We start from the raw sequence: 17,306 nt of genomic DNA on the forward strand, positions 1-17,306 counted from the left end.
CAGAGCCCCATCCCTAACGTATTAGGGGTGCTAGGGAAGATCACCTCCCTTCTTCTCTGTCTCTGTCTCTTTGTCTCTCTCTGTCTCTCTGTCTCTCTCTGCCTCTCTCTCTGCCTCTCTCTCTCTCTCTCTCTTTCTCTCTCTCTCTCTCTCTCTTTCTCTCTGTGTGTACGTGTGTATGTAATGGTGAAGGGGGGCAGAGAATTTGTGGTCTTTAGATAAAGAATCCAGGCTGGTCTTGAACTCACAATTCTTTGACATCACTCTCCTCACCTGAGTAAAAGTAGTAAAGCCTGGGGGAAGGAATCATGGTTGAATTTTACCTTTTTCTTTTGGATTACTCAAAGTTTGTAAAGTTGTTTTTTGGGGTTTTTTGTTTTGTTTTGTTTTGGTTTGGTTTTTTTGTAAATAGCTTAGGTTCTACCATTTCTGGGAACTTAATACGAAATTCTTTTAATTAAGAAAATCCCCTCCAGGGGATTCTGAGTGGCGCAATGACAGATCAGACAAACTATTCCTCTCTTTCTGGGACAAAGTGTCTCATTCCTTTATTCTTTCAACACCCTCTCATTAGCCAGGTGTGTTTGCTTGTTGACAACGGAGGACCAAAGGGAAGGGAGCAGTTCTACCCTGGAGCAGGAAGCCCCTGCCTCTGTCTCACTTGGGCTCTTTCCAAGTCCCCTGGTCACAGGAGTCACTTAAGTCCTGTCGGGTCACTCCTTTGCCCTCTGACACATGTGCTTGAGTTCCTGAGCCGAGCATACATCTACTCTCTTCCTATGGGGTAGGCTATTCGGCACTGACTTGGACCTAACATAGCAGCTACTTAGAATCCAGTTAGCTCTACTTGCCTCTTGACTGGATGCTACGTATGCTGTGCACACAGTAGGTGCTCTGTAAAGATCTGCTAAACCTGGGGCACAGTGGTATAATTTCACTCCAGGGCCTGCCTGCACTTCCTGCTCCTTTCCTTGTAACCGATACTGGCACGTAATCACCCACGTTCTGAGGACTGTCTCGTATATTTGAGACTCTTGAAATAATCCAGACTCCGACCAATGCCTCGGGGTACCACATTCTTCGCAGTCTGGGTTCGGCCCCATTACAGTTGACCTTTGCCGTTCCCCACCTCGACATTTTCATCTGGAAGCTCTAACGTGAGGGGGCGTGTGCCAAAACTCAAAGGTGCTGCCTAGAATTCTCTAGTCATACCCAGGCGCAAGCACAGTCGTGTCCGGGGCACTTTTAATTTGTATATTGCCTTTAAATACTGTGCATCAAGAAATCCAGTGCATAAGAAAGAGAAAGCATGATTTGACTTTCAAAATGTGACACTGTGGGGAAGCCAAGAAGAATTTCTAAGTTATGAGCAATGTTTAGTGGGAAACTTGATCCCAATAGATGCTAACCTTCGGGTCTTTAAATTAGTCATTCCCAATACATGCTTCCCAATGCCTTCCTCTTTTGATTGCTTAGGTGCAAGTATTTCTGGAGAAGGATCTGGTTAAGCTGACTCATTGCTATTTATAAGTCAAAGCCAAAGATATTCTTCTCTTCTGAATGTTAAATTTGACACTAGCTACTCCACATTGTATTTCAAAAGCAGAAGTAGGCTCCTGGCAGCATCCACACAAAGACTTCAGGGGCATTTGTGGGTTATTAGGGTCCAGGTGACCTCTCTTCTGTGTCATTCTCCTCAAGAGCCTGGGGCAGGGTGCTCCTCATTTCTGGTATATCCATTTCATAGAACCAGCGGAGGCTTACTGAAACTGCACAACCACACATCTGCATAGAAAATAAATTGATATTCTACTATGTAAAATATGTATACTGTATCCATCCTTCTTGCCTGAAGGTCTTGCCTCCTAAACTCAGCAAACTGGCATTTGGCCTGCTGACTCACCCATCTGAGCAGGGACTAGTTGCCTAGCAGCCGAGAACTTGAACAAAATGCGTAGATTCGTATTTCTTGAACACCTACTATGTCTCAGGCCAAGCACTAATAAGTCAGCGTTACATGCTTTGCCTTCACAGACTTCATAGACTTCACTTTGCCTGAACTTTATCCTACTCCCTGAGAGCTCCCAACAAAGCAAGGCCACCTTTGTGTCCCGTGTGATGCTCTGACATGTGATGCTCTGACGCCACATGCCTTTGCAATATCTCTGAACTGTTTTCATTGCTCCTCTGTCCCGTGAAGGCTCCCTAAGAGCTGAAAGACTGTTTCCTCAAGCCAATTTCCCCGACCAGCTGCTGACCATTATCTGCACCATCATCCCCTGCACCTGTGACAGCGAACGCAGCAGCTCTAAAATGGCAGGCCTTTAAGAATGGGGAAGGGGGTCAAAGTTACAGGCTCTTTTCCCAGTACCATCCCATCCAAAGCTTGTTTCTACCCCCTTAACTAGATAGCTACAATTTTTAGTGCCAGGAACTGAACACAGGGCCTTGCACACATCTGGCAAGCACTCTATTACCGAGCTATATTCCTAGTACTTTTCGGATTTGTGTTTTGGGCAAGATCTTGCTAGTTTGCCTCGTCTGTCCTTGAACTGTCTTTGCGTTCCCAGGCAGACCTTGAACTTGTGACAGTTCTTCCCTGGCCACCCAAGCAGCTCGAAGCAGAGGCACGATTAGTCTGCAAACTTGAGCACGTCGCTTCTGCACACCTCCCCGTTGTTAAGTAGGAGTGTTGCTGACTCCTATTTCACTGTGGGTTTCATTTAGGGGATACATGCAGAATTCCTAGTTTCATGCCTGGAACACAATAGACATTTTTAAATACGTACTAGCTATTATCATTATAATTTAGGTTGGAAAAGAGTCCGAGGGTCCTTGTGGGCTAGTGGGCAAACGGCTTGCTATTTAGGGGCAGGGACCTGGCACATCTGCAGGGCATAGGACTTTGCTATAGGCAGCTTTACCACTTTAGGAGGAAACTCCCATTTTGTGGCTTAGGCAGAAAAGGACTTTTACACTGCAACTGTTTTAAATTTATTATTTGTAAATGAACAGGTAAAAATTACCCGTATTTATCAGGCGCAGCATGACATTTAAAATAGGTATACCCTGGGGAATGATTAATTTGAGCTAATTAACATATGCATTACCTCAAGTATTTATCATTGGGACAGCTTTTTTAAATGAAGCTTCCCTTGTTGTTTTGGTTCTGGTTTTTGGCCTTACTCCAAAGCAATAGGTGCTTATTAAAAAATGAGGGCATCAGGCATGGTGATGCATGGTGGTGCACACCGTTAGTCTCAACTATTTAGGAAGTTCCACCTACTTGGGAGGCTTCACCTGAGTCTGAGGCTTCCCAGATAAGCACTGGCAATACAGCAAGTTATCGCAAGAGATGGATAAACGAACAAGTCTGGAACGGACTAGATATGCTAAAAACACATCTGGAGTCTCGCATTTGGGGTGTGGGGGAAGCAGCAGCATCAAGAGTTCAAGACTAGCCTCGCCTACATGGCGAGTTCATGGAGCTTAGAGGGAACCTGGGGTAGCTGAGACCCTGCTTCCAAAAAAAAAAAGAGGAAATACGTCAACAGAAAAGAAGAAATTACGCACTCAGAATCTCATTAGAGATCTAAGGCCCTTACAGTAAAGCTTGTGGAACAATTTTCAATGGATGTCACCTAAGTCTTTGGTGACAAACTTTTTAAAAGCTTAGTACTGCATGACAAATGTCATAGGAAACCACCTTGCTGACCGTGGAAGCTGTCTTCTCCTCTTAGCGGTCTCAAACAAAATGAAGACAAATATCTTCGCACAGAAAGAAGTACACACATCTATAGACACAACCCTAACTGTTCCCTGAGGATACATTTTTTTTTCCCCAGAAATTCAATTTCCTCAGCTAATTTAGGGCGGGTTTGGTTGTTGCTGGTATTGGTTGTTTTACTATTGCTTGAGACACGGAGCTAAGGAAAACTGACACATTTTAAGATTTATTTTTAAATGCTGAAGTCCAAATACAAGTTGCAAAAAGGAGACAGGCCAGCAAATGGCTTTGCTCATTGTGAAACCATGACAGGATTTTCTGAGCCCAAACTGGGCAGCTCTGCAGTCAGCTTGCTACTGTTAGCTTCTGACTTTGTCTTTCCCTGTAGTTGTGCGACCTTGGGCCCATATGTTAACCTTGCCGAACATTAATTTCTTCGCATGAGCCCCCTTCCCTCGGCTCTTGCTTCTCTCTCCTGTCTTCAGTCTCTCAGCACTCCATTTCCTCAGCACTCAGAGGAGCCCGCCTGATCTATACACCACAGGCTTACCCTTGCTTCCTCCTTTGTCTCTGGAAAGAGCTTCCTTTGAAGGCCCATATGACCATCTCCATGGTGCCAGGGGAAGAAGCCTATTTATGGTAGATGTCTTCCGGCACTGTGGTGCCTGGAACTAGTAAGGACTCTTAGGTTCTTGTTTGTTCTTGTTTAAAGAAGACCTTACTGTGTGAAATAAGTGGGACCTCCAGGAACATGGGTAGGTGTGGAAAGGGTTATCTCCTAGCTTCGAAGGCAGCTGACAGGAACTTTGTGAAGTCCTGAGCCTGGGGTTCTGGAGAACCTTTGTCTGTCCCTAAGTCTGCCGAAAGGTGACTTTCATCATCACAAAAGGAATCTCAGAGGACAAAGGGCTGCTTGTTTAAAAGACAGCTAAGCCCTACGATTAGCCGTGAGGCGCCATGCCTAAATGCTTCCAGGGCTGGGGGTCAGCTCACTCTAGACAAAATCCATTTTCTGGCCCCACACCTTGGGACCAGAAGACAAGGAGGAAGTTGGGGAGAGAGGAAAAGCAGGAATAAAGAAAAGTGGCCTGCAAAAAAGACTCTGGTGGTGTTGGGGGCAGGGGCAGTATCTGGAGATTCACATGGCTGCTGCTTCCACAGCCTGCAGTTCTTTCCCAAATGCCTGTCACCTTCCAGTTTAGCCTAGCACTGCAGCCTTCAGCAGATCTTATCAGGAGGGTTTTGTCCTAGTGGCTTGTGACTCTGCACTACCTGCCTCCTGGGGGCACACAGGAACTCTAAAGGCCAGGCCCCTTAGTGGGAGAAATGTGCTAACCAAATCGTTTCCAGCTCTGTCAGTCACGGTACTGTTGAGTGACAGCAAGTACCACAAAGGCTAGCACTGCTCTCTGGCACTTGGCTAGCCAGCTTCAGGCCCTTCTAGGAAATAGCTGGGCCTCTCCTGTTACCCTAGTTAGTTCTGCCCCCAGGGCCATTCCCCTTTGACCCCAAGACATTGGATCCCCTTTAGTGACTTTGAAAATCTGCTTTCTCTGGGGGCCATAGTTGTCAGCTTCGTTGTCTTCATGCACAAGGTAAACCTAAATTCTTAAGACTCGGACGTGTTTGTGTTCCTGACAGTCCAGACAAACACAGGACTGCTGTCCCTAGAGAAGAGAGAAACGTAATGGACTCTTGCTTGTTAGCAACAGAGTGCCTGGCCAAGAGTGGGAAGCCTCAGCTAGGAGGATTCCTCAGCACCAGGATGGCAGCAAGAGCAGGCAGGGGCCCTGTGCTGTGATGAAAGGCGAGGCCGGCAAGGCCTCAGGCAGCTGAAACTCTTTCCTGAAGTTCCCGCAAGTGCAGACGGGAAGAAACATCCAACCATCACCCACCTGACTCCAAAACCAGTTCTGAGGTCCTCTCCCCACAAAGCTCCCTTCAGATCTTCTTGGGATTGGTTCCTTCCTCCTTTCTGCTGTGGAGAGCGGCGAGGCTAGGGAGGGGCCAGCTGCAGGCCAGGCCTCTCCTCTGGACTCTGGCAGGAAAGCATCCTGGCAGCCAGGTGACAGTTGGGTGGAGGTGGGGGTGGGGATGAGCAGCACCCAAACCACATTTGGCCTGCTGGATCCTTGACAGACAGAATACAAGCATTTTCTTTCTTTTTCAGTTCAATTTATTTTCCAAATCAACAAACCTTAGGCTGTGAGGGACAGAGAAAACTCAGTTCAAACAAAAGCGTTCTCTGAGCAGCATTGGCCCCCTGTAATGACAAATAAATCCCTGGCAAAGACACTGCTAATATTGGCTAGGCTGGGCTTTATGATTCCCGGCTGATTTTCCATGACCTGACCTTCCAAGTTCCTTCCTTTGGCCTTCTTCCCACAAGTGGGCGAGGAAGCGAGTTGCTCCAGTTCATCTGTTTTTCTGTCTGCAAACCCTTGATTTTGGGGATCTAATATGGGGAAGTCTGCACAGATCTACAGGAGAGATTCCAAATTCCTGAAAACTTGGGAAGCTTCATTGCTCACAATGCAATTTCAGATAAAGCCTCCTGCCTAAATGCAGAGCAGCCAAGAGTCTGAAGCCCGAGTCTATGACTTGAGTCCTGGTTCACCTACTACGCAACAGTGGGGTCTTGGGAAACCCGAGCTCTCTATGCGTCCATTTCCACGCCTGTAACCTATTATTTCTGACCTCACCAGCTTGGGCTGCTGTTGCTGGAACATGAGTCTCAGGATGTCCGTTCAACGTTTAAATCTGGATGGGCCAGTGAAATGGCTCAGGGGGCAAAACCACTTGCCACCCAACCTGATGACCCGAGTTCCGTCTCCAGGACCCATATGGGGCAAAGAGAGAACTGACCCCTCAAGTTATCATCTGACCATGTATCACAGGTATCACAGCACATGTGCATCCGCCGGCACACAACACGCACAAAAGTAATAAGGAAAAGTGTAAGAATAAATCACACTAAGAGTCTCATCCATGAGCCTTAGTGTACTTACTGGCTTTGCTTTATTACATATGCTAATTTGTAACAACTCTGTGGAGTGGGTACTAATAATGAGACAAATCTTGAGTCACAGAGAAGTTACAGAAGTACACTAGTTAATGACACTTGTTTGTTTGATTTGTGTGGAATTATGCAAGATGGAGCACGCAAAACGTATCTAGACTATACCATTGATCAACATTATCTATGGCAATTATTCAGCGATATTGTTGCTATTATTGACTGGGTTAGCATTACTATGAGTTGTGACCATGGAGTAATTTACAATGTGGTTTGGTTGCTTCCATCTACTTCCTCCAAGGAAACCCTGAGTTATTTTAGGTAAGAGTAGACAGTTATTATTGACCCTCGCAGGATTAATGACCACAATCCCAATGGAAGGGCCAGACAAATTAACCACTCCCTGAAAGCCCCAGAGAAGTGAAGAGCTAGGAGAACCCGGCTTTCTCAATGGAGGTGACTGACAAGCTCAAGGATTCTGCAAAGAAATTCCAGCCCGGGAGAAGAAGACTGTTCTGTCGCTTTGGAAAGGGTAGAAATGACAGTTCTGTGAGCAAGGAGTAGGAGGTAAATAAACCTGGGGTTCCTGCCCTGTGCCAGGAACCTTCCATTTGCTATCCCATTTATTTTTTTCCACTGGTCTCCCAAGCTAGGTGGTATGACTGTTACCATCTGACTGCTAGGAGCACAGGTTCAGGGAGGAGGTGCGGCCTTCCTGAAGTCCCACTCAAAACTATAAGAGCTGACACTAGAATTTAAGGCTGAACCAACCCCAGATGCATTTCATTCTATAATTCCATCCCTAAATCCAAATGGAAAATTATTATTGTCCCCCTCAGTGCAGTCTGCTTGTTGTGTTTTCAGTCTCTGTGGCCCAAACAGCCAGAAACGTGAAGATTACTTGCATTCCTTCTGACTTGATAGCTCCTCGGTTTCCTTCCATCTCCAAACAGGAATCATAAAATGGTTCTAGAAATTCTGCCTCCTTTAGCATCTCTTGTGTCTGGCCTGTTTCTTGTCTGTAATCACTGCTGGCTAAATTCACACTTTATAGGAGAGAGGGAAAGAGGTGTGGGGAACCAGCTACCTTGCTCAGTTCCTGTGTGGTTGGTTCCCTTTGACTGGTTACAGAAACCCAATCAGTACGCTAGCTGATTTAACTACATACTATGCCATAGCTTTCTTCATTTTACATGTGCATGTAAATAACAACTGTGAATTCTAATCATCACAGCACAGAACACTCATACTATTTAGACAAAGAACCAAAAAGCTCTGATTTAATTGGTATCTGGACTAGGGTAGTAAATTCTAGGGCCATCCACACAGAGACAGATGGCAGACGGAAGCAGTTGCCATTGGAAGATAAGGGTTAAATCAAGGCACTTGTTTACTCAAGGGCTCTGCAACCTAAACAAGTCTCTTGTGACCAAGGCCATTTCCCAGCTTTGGTATGTGAAGGCCGTCCCTCCGGAGAGAATCATTACGAGTCTGTTGAAAGCAGAGGCCAAATGGCCCTTCCTGAAGTTACAGGTCCTCAGAAGATTTCAGTTTGAAATAATCAATAGTCCAGCCTGGCTTATTTTGAGATTAGATGTCGTTAATTCCTTCAAGCCTTCAAGCCCTATCTGGCTAGAATACCGATGTTCAGGCACACAGTTGTTAGAAAGGGCTTTGAGCATGTAAAATTGGAGCCACCACCGACCTTGTTAGCATCCGGATTCTCCCTGCTCTCTCAGGGACCTAGCACACATCTTTTACTAACTATCAGTTGGGCAACTAAACAGATAAGATGATAAGCCGAGCTTATTCTAATGTCCTCACTTTTTGACATCGATAGCCTCCCCAGTTCTCCATCACCTTCAGAAGACAGATTGGATTTCGTCACAGGCAGACCGTAGTGCCTGAACAATGGAATCAGGATTGAACCTTGGTTTTTCAGCCAATCCCTGTCTTCCTTGCAATCCGGCCATCCAAATGACCTTTTCCCTTTGTGAAAAGACCACGTTCTGTTCTCTTTTGCATGTCGGTCTTCACATTGTCTTTTGCAGAAGTCACCATTGCCCCTTCATTCTAGCTCCCGCCTCTTACTCTCTGGGGGGGGGGGAGGGGGGAGGGCTCCTACTCAACAGCCTAAAGAGCTGTTCTTTGGGGGAAATTTCCTAATGCTTTTAAGTCTTGTTTTTGACAGTTGTGATTCAGCTGTGATTCAGATAAGCTCCTCAAGGCCTCACAGCTTGTAAACGCAGATTCCAATTTATCCTGGTTTATCAGACTTCAGATAAACATTATCACATTTGCCTTACTCCTTACCACTCGAGATCAAAGAGGGTACGTGACTGGCCTAAGATGGCAGGTTTTGCAGCCTGAAATCCAGGTGCATTTTATTATACCAGAGCAATCCCTGTCACTGGCGTTGGAAAAACCTTGCCTTGTAATGTGGGACAAGTTAACCAATTCACTGCTGGCCAAATTACAAAAGTTCCCTCATCACTACAAATCGGGTAAAAAAAACCACTCTAGACAAGTATCTATAAAGTAAATTCCATTACTGATTAAAAAATAATCACTGGGCGGTGCTTTGCTTTTTCCATTTGCCTTAGATAATGCTTGGTCTAGACTCTGCCTAGCCTTTGTCTTTGTTAGCAAATGAGAGCCCGTGACCTTTGTTGTGAGCTCCTGAGGGGCTCAGATGAGCTGAGTCACTGTTCTCTTACTGGGTAGTCACCGGATGGTCAGCAAGATCACCTAGCAATCAGACAAAGGTCAAAGCAGAGATACTTCAACCTCTTGCTTGGACTTTAGCATCTAGAGACTATCAAGTGAAATGTGGTTTGGAAAAATCCAGAAACAATGACTTTGGTGGAGACGAGAACAGAGCAGAGGAAGGGAGTGTGTAGATGTCAGGCCGGTTGTGGTGATGGGATAACTTTCAGAAAACTCTCCATCTAAGCGGAAGTGGCGCAAACAGCTCGAGTTATAAGGAAGTTGTGCCGCCGTGGTGTGTATATGTGGAGGAATTCGGGATCTGTAGCCAGTGTCAAAACCTAAGCTCTACTCTAACCGCCCAGAAAAGTTTAGCATTAGCCATACCATTTCTTTCTACTCCCTTTGTTGAAGGAGCAAAACTGAATTTGCACTAAAACTTGTAATCGCCTTTTGAACCATATGATAGGACTCTGTAGCTCCTCTTGCCCACTCAGTCTCAGCATCCAAAAGGCCATCCCCTGATCTTCTAAGGATGCTGACAGTGGCCCTAAGGTTGATGCTTGAATTTGACAATGATCAATTTTATAAAATATATATGGGGACTTGAAAACCAAGATGAGATTCTTGCTCCATGGTCCTCCTAGGATCGTACTTCGGCGGGCACCTTCTGGCAGTGCTGAAGCTGTCTGCCTTGCCCGCGCTCCCTAAACACACTTCAAAAGTCGCAGTGGAAAAGGCTGACGACGATTTTCGGATGCTTCATCTGTAAGATCAGCACACATTGCCTTAGAGCAAAGAAACGCCAGGCAAACAGGATGTCTCCGGAACCAGATGCTCTGCTGAATAATCTAACTAAAGGGCTTAGCAAGTTAAAGCCAGACTAGGACAACTGTACACTAATCACATCGACAATTCAACAAGAGGAGAAGGAATCGCCCAGGCCAAGCTACTGCCCAGTTAGCACAGCTTAGGCTAGAGTACACCCTTGCTTAAAAGAACTTTACCTACCCCTGTGATAGTCAGCTACACACAGAACAAGCCCTGGACTTACGAGCTCCTCAGTGGTAATTTTTTAACTAAACAGCTACATTAATGAATGAGTCATTAATAAGTGTCACTAGTAGGGCTTTGGTGGCTACAGATGCTTTACCAAACTGTTAAATGTTAGAGCCGCGTATCAAATTCCTCAGACCTGACTTTTAACATCATTTGGCCTTCTCAGTGTTTAATCGGAAGACCCAAGTATACATAATCCCACTATAAATGGTGACCTTGGCATTGAGGATTTGTAATCAGTCTTTGAGTTCAGCTGTTGTGGAGTCTTAACAAATGAGGCTTCTCAATCTACAGGCCCGAGACAGATCTTGAATATTGAGAACATCATAAAGATTCTGCCACTGGAGTAGAGAGTAATGGTTCTGAATTTTTATTACTTTCTTGGATAACATTATTCTATCTGATGGTATGTGCTTTTAGATCTCTCCTGCTATATGTGCTATACAATTGGCACAGATGACTAACTGGCCACTATTTCAGCTTGCATAATAAATTACTTTCTTGAACCTTATCTGTAAAGGACAGTCTTCCCTGGGAAAGATCCAAACTTCTTCTGACTTCAGTCTGCTATCAGAAACCCTATCACATGGCTTTCCTGGGCTACCAATAAGATCTCCTCATTATAATCCCATATTGAATCTGTTTGAAATATGAGTGCTAATATGAGAGAATTTTCTTCAAGTTGTTTTTTGTTTGTTCTTTTGGGTCGGGGTTTCATGTAGCTGAGGCTGGCCTCAAACTGAACACGTAACTGATGACAACCCATAATCCCCCGCACGTTGGAGGTCATAGAGTTATGTACCATTTCTGTTGCCCTTATGTATCAAAATTAGTGAACAAATTTTCAGTATGGTGCCCCTGACTTCTAGTGACCGTCTTGCTGAATGGGTAAAGAAAGAAGGACCTGCTAATGGCTTACAAAAGCCACAAATGTTCACTGTATGCTAAATTATATATCCTTTGGGGACAATACAAAATGATGTTCGTGAGCCATGTTTCAGGCCTAGACAACTACTGACAGATGAGTTTTCTGAATGCAGTTGCAGAAGGAAGAGTGGGGGAAGGTTCTGGATTCAAAACCCCCACTCTGTACTCACACACAATGCTGTGATGGTATATAAGCCATCCAGTGGTTCCCGCATCCCCTGACCCTGCTCTCACCACCACCACCACCACCAGCACCACCATCGTCACTATGGATATTGTTGGTAAGGAGACACTGTCGTGTTGATGGCCAGATGCTAAGCTCTCTTCCCTCCCAGCAAAGCTGCTTATAGTACTGCATCCTGTGCTGTTCCCCACTCAGGAAGGCACATGATTGCTACGCGTGGTGCAGCCTTGCACAGAGAAAAAGGGATCGGACGCTTTGACACGCGAATTGCTGGGTATCAAATCTCTTCCATTATCTTCCTAAGGAACACAATGTGTTGCAGCTGGAAAGAGACACTCTGACTTGAAGCCAAATCAGGCTGGCTTCCAGCTGCTGGAACTGGCTCCTAGGGAGGTGAATTCTGTGTGGCTCCAGTGCTGCGCTCCCCACTCCCCATATAATTGGATCTGAATTAGAACTGCACATTCATAAAACTCTTCTGTCACTTTTTGTCAAAGATTTCTCTTTGAGATGCCTAAAGTATCTATTAAAAATTTAGCCTCCAGCGGTATCTTTTGAATATAGCTCAGTAATTTGGGTTCTGGAGCACGGCACCAGTCCGCCACCAGCTTGCAAATGGACAAATTACTCAAAAGACATTTTCCACCCCTCAAATATACTTCCAAGAAAGAATAGGAAATGCCCCATAACTCTAATGGAATCCATTTGCTACAAAACAAATCATTCAGGTCCGTGGAACTAGAAATGCCTTTTGCGCATAAAACTGAAAGGAAGAGACAGCAAAATAGCAGCTAAAACCAGAAAGTCATCACCAACAAAACACATGATTCAAGGCAAAATGAAGTCCTCATTGGAAAAATGGGCTGCCACACATCACGCTGAGCCTAGAGTAGCTGTCACTTTATATGTGAAGGGGGCGGGGGGAAGCATGCAACATTTTTTGTATGAATTTCATGGAAAATGGACTGTTTGTTCCTTGTTAGTAGCTTATGTAAATATCAAAGGAAACAGCACTTTGCCTTCCAATTAAAAAGAAAAGTAGAACGTTTCAAAATGCTCATACATAAATCCTGACATCAAATTGCACAGATGTGGGGACGTTGGAGCTTGAGCATTAGATGATGTGCTTAATACATTTGTTCTTTCTTGAAGAGATGAGGTATAATTGTATGCAATCACCCTGTAGCTAGGAATTATATTAAGAATGCTGAACTCTAAGTACTAAATCAAACGAAATCGTCTCTTATCCTATTTTTCTCCTTCATTCGTGGCGTTGCTTCCTGAAGCTCTCGTTAGAACTGTAACTCTACTCCCCGTAAACCCGTAGTTTTTCCTCAGAAAAGGAAGGCAGCCTTCCTCTCTCCTTTCCCTCAGAATCTACCTCAGACTACAGATAATAATTGCAATGAACAATAATGCCTTATTGGGTAGAACTGAGTCGTTGCTGCATTTTCACAAATACTTAGCGTATTTTTCAAAGCTGTTTTCAATGTCCCTTGAGAAAAGAGAGCATGTTCTAGAAGAAAGGTTAATGGGAAAACATGAGCCACATCGTGACATTAAATACAGACTTCTTTCCCAAATCTAAAAACCACAGTCCTCCTTCATTTGGTTCTAAAGCAGACATAACATCCCTGGCTAATGGGCTATCCACAAATGACCATTATTGAATGAATAATAAAGGAATCATAGCGACGTGATTTCCACTTACATCAACCACAAAAATCTTCTGGGAATCATCCAAAAACTGCACTTTTAGATGGAGCATCCTTAGCGAGGCCGTTGGGCTGCGAGCAGATTCAGAATGCCGTGGGTGCTGTGACAGGAAGGGGGCTTGCTCCCGGAATCTCACTCTCAGCTGGATGCTGAGCACTCGGGTCCCCCCACCCCCAGCCAGGCATCCCTACTTTCAGCGGGGCCCACTTCTATTTGCTTGAAGTAAAACACACCCAAGGGCGTTTGCACTGCTGAGTGCTGGGGATCAATAGCATCCGGGCAGCCTCTTCTTCGGTCCACGTGAAATCCAACTGGACTTTAAACGCGTTGCCTTTCTGCAAAGAAAAAGAAAACAGTGAGGAAACGGTTGTGGTTCTCTTTTCTTCCAAAGAGAGCGATTTGGAAACCCTTGATGAAACTTGGAGAAGCTGAGACTGGCCATTCCCAGAAGCAGAAAGATTAGAGTTAGTCTCATTTTATACTAAGCTGAGCTTAGAAGCCATGTGAGCTACGCTTTACACTTTAAAAAGACATCTTCTCTTGATTCTTTTGAATTCCCCTGATTTACAAATGAAAACTGATACCCTTATCCTTAGATAACCTTTATCCTTCTATGTCACATGTATACTTTTCCATTGTTTTGAACGTCCATAACTTAGAAATGAAAACCATACAGCCAAGAACATCCAGAGAGCTCCATTTCTAACCGTGCCTGCTTCGTTCTCTGCCACATACCCCTATCAACAATCAATTCGACCCGTCTCCTTTCCTGCAGTTGTTTTATATTCAGTGTCTCTACAAATCCCATGCAAGCCAAGCCAAATGCATTTCTCCTGTGTAGACCACAGGCTGTTATTATGCTGTTCGCTCCTTGACTTTTTTACCTCCTAGTCCGTAGATTTCCATCAGCCGTGCCTACAGAGCTTCCTCCTCTCTTCACACAGGGGCGTTTTGGCTTGTGTAGACAAACCACCACAGACTCTGCTCTGAAATCCTTCTTTCTGCCTCAACGGGGCAGAATTAAATACCGCCATACATGTCATTTCACGTGACTATTGGTCCATCTCTCTAACAGATCTCCAGAAAGTGGGGTTGCTGATCAAAAGCAATACCATGTTAATTGTCTCATCACTTCTAAGTTTCCTTTCATAAGAGCTATTGTTGTCTGAATTGTCACTCAAAAGGTGAATAATTCCAGAAATGTGGGGATAAGGTTGGTCTGAAAGAGATCGGAAGAGGTCGTTAAATTCAAGCAAGGTTATTGAGGTCAGTTCCCACCCAGACCCATAGGGGAGCGTGGATAATAGATTGAGAATTTCAAGATATGGGGAAGAGGATGTGGACACCTAGAAGCCTTGGGAAGTCATCTCACAAGTCCCGTAAACACCTGAGCTCAGACTTCTACCTCTGATGGTATGAGAATATGAATTGCTGCTATTTATGTCCCCCAGTTTATAGTGCTTCCTTCTGGAGGTGCAGCAAATAATGCAGTGCTTGTGCGACGTGCGGTTTTCAGAGCAATGGAGGAGAGGACAGCAGTTTTCCCACAGTCTAGACAAAACTGTGTGGTGTTCAGACTGGAAGGTGCCAAGGAAAGAAATCTCAGCATAAACCTACACTTCAATTAATTCTCATAATAATGTTTAGAGAGCATATCAATTCCTTTTAAGGTATGAACAATTTGCCTTTTAAAATGTCTTCACTTTCTTATCTTTTCTCTTCCACTTCTAGGAACATTTGTTTTTTTTTTTTTTTAAGTTAAGGAATGTGTGGCCCAGTTAGAGAGTGCCTGTATAACATATGTGAACTTCTGGGCTTGATCCCCAGAACAGCCAAATAAATAAATGAGAAAATGAAGAAATCAATAAACACATAAATAAATAAAATCACAAATGCTAGTCATATGCCATTGGCATGAATTAAAACATTTTCATCCATTTTCTCTATTCGTTAATTTTGCTTAAATTGTGTCTCATGAGAAATTTCTTATTTTTGTGTAATTAAAGTAATCAATTATTTTAAAGATAGTCTCTGGATTTTATATTTTATTTAGTGTGTGTGTGTGCCTGTGTGGGTGCATGTGTATAAGAGAGAGACAAAAACTACAGTGAGGGTGTGGAGGTCAGAGGACCAGCAGTGAGAGTTAGCTCTCTCTTTCCACCATGCATACTCTGGAGATCAAACTCGGGTCTTCAGGTTTGTTTTGTTTAAACAGAAAAGGGGAAATGATGTGGGAGGTCCTTCTGTCTATGTGTTGCTTTTATTAGTTAATGAATAAAGAACTGCTTTGAGCCTGTGTCAGGGAAGAACAGAACTAGGCAGGGAAAGCTAGGCTATATGCTGGGAGAAAGAAGGGCAGAGTCAGAGAGAAGCCATGGAGCCACCTTAGATAGACACTGGGAACTTTAGCCGGTAAGCCACAGCCATATGGCAATATACAGATTAAAAGAAATGCATTAAATTAATATGTAAGAGTAACCAATAAGAAGCTAGAGCTAATGGGCCAAGCAGTGATTTAAGTAATACTGTTTCTGTGTGATTATTTGGGGTCTCAGCTAGCCGAGCAGTCAGGAACCAACAAATGACCTCCCTTCAACAGACAATCACTTTAATGCATAGAGTCATTTTACTGGCCTTAGCATTTGGGTTGTGTATAATAGTTGAAATCACTTTCTTTGCCTCAGAGTTCTGGTAATTGTCTTAGTCGGGGTTCTTATTGCTGTTACAAAACACCATGACCAAAAGGCAAGTTGGGAAGGGAAGGGTTTATTAGGCATACACTTCAGCATTGCCATTCACCACTGAAGGAAGTCAAGACAGGAACAGGATCCTGGAGACAGGAACTGATGTAGAGACCATGGAGGAATGCTGCTTATTGACTGGCTTCTCCTAACTTTCTCAGCCTGCTTTCTTATAAAACCCAGGACCAGCAGCTCAGGGATGGGACCACTCACCATGGCCTGGGTTCTCCTTCATAAATCAGTAGTTGAGAAAATGCCTTACAGTTGGATCACATGAAAGCATTTCCTCAACTAAGGCTCTTTCCTCTCTGATGACTCTACCTTGTGTCAAGCTGACACATAAAACGATCCAATACAGTAATTAAATATTTTTCTTTAAACTTAAATCTTTGATCTATTTGGATTTTGTGCTGACGTGTGACGTGAGGTATGAATTCAACTTAATCTTTTTCCAAATGACTACTCAGCTTTTCAGATGTTATTAATCAGAAAGTTCATTTCTACTTCTATTGATTTGGGAAGCTTTATTTAGCAAATTCAAAACTATGTACTTTGGTCTAGTTGGAGTTTTTATTACCTTTCATTCTTTCACAAATATCACAGTTGGTTTTTGAAACTCTAGAATATGTTTTCCTATCTAGAAAGGTTATGAATGCTCCCTTGCTTTTCTTTTACACAATTATCCTGTTTTATCTTTGTTCACTTATTTTTTTTCTGTACACTATTACCTTGTCCAGTTTCAGGCAGCAAATAGTGTGTATTATGTTCAAATTATAACTTTGCTTAAGGATAATCTATATCTTTGTGATGATGAGTAGCAGGCTATGTTTTTCTATTTGTTCACGCTTACTGTTTAAATTTTTCGTATATATTGTTGTGTTGTATGGGCACACATGTTGAGTGCCAAGGACAAATTCCAGCAGTCAGTTCTCTCCTTCCACTGTAGGTTTGGGAAATCAAACTCAGGTCACCAGGTCTTTATCTACTGAGCTGACTTGCCAGCCTCTTATTCAGGTCTTAGTTTATTTCTTTCTTTCCTAAAACTTTATTGTATATTATACATATATTTTGTAAATAAAGAAGAGCAAAGAATTAATCTTCTCCAAGGATCCAATAGCATGTGGTCAGTCCTAAAAACATATACATACAAGTAGACAGACACAACAGGTTCTATTTGTACATCTTGGGTTTTTTTTCTGGTTTTTCGAGACAAAGTTTCTCTGTGTAGCT

At 43.8% G+C, this 17,306-nt stretch overlaps 1 protein-coding gene across 1 annotated transcript in view; it reads right to left on the bottom strand.

Moving 5' to 3' along the window:
• Frmd7 (FERM domain containing 7) overlaps positions 1-11,793 on the bottom strand; it is a 42,062-nt gene extending 30,269 nt beyond the window's left edge. Inside the window, exons 1-3 of the mRNA XM_042054359.1 lie at positions 11,659-11,793; positions 6,081-6,207; positions 5,623-5,858 (exon numbers count right to left, since the gene is read on the bottom strand). Coding sequence (XP_041910293.1) covers positions 5,623-5,858; positions 6,081-6,207; positions 11,659-11,793 — 498 coding nt within the window. The remainder of the gene's footprint in view (positions 1-5,622; positions 5,859-6,080; positions 6,208-11,658) is intronic.
• Between the last annotated feature and the right edge of the window lie 5,513 nt (positions 11,794-17,306).

This window comes from Arvicola amphibius, chromosome X (genome assembly GCF_903992535.2).
Source record: "Arvicola amphibius chromosome X, mArvAmp1.2, whole genome shotgun sequence".
NCBI lineage: Eukaryota > Metazoa > Chordata > Mammalia > Rodentia > Cricetidae > Arvicola > Arvicola amphibius.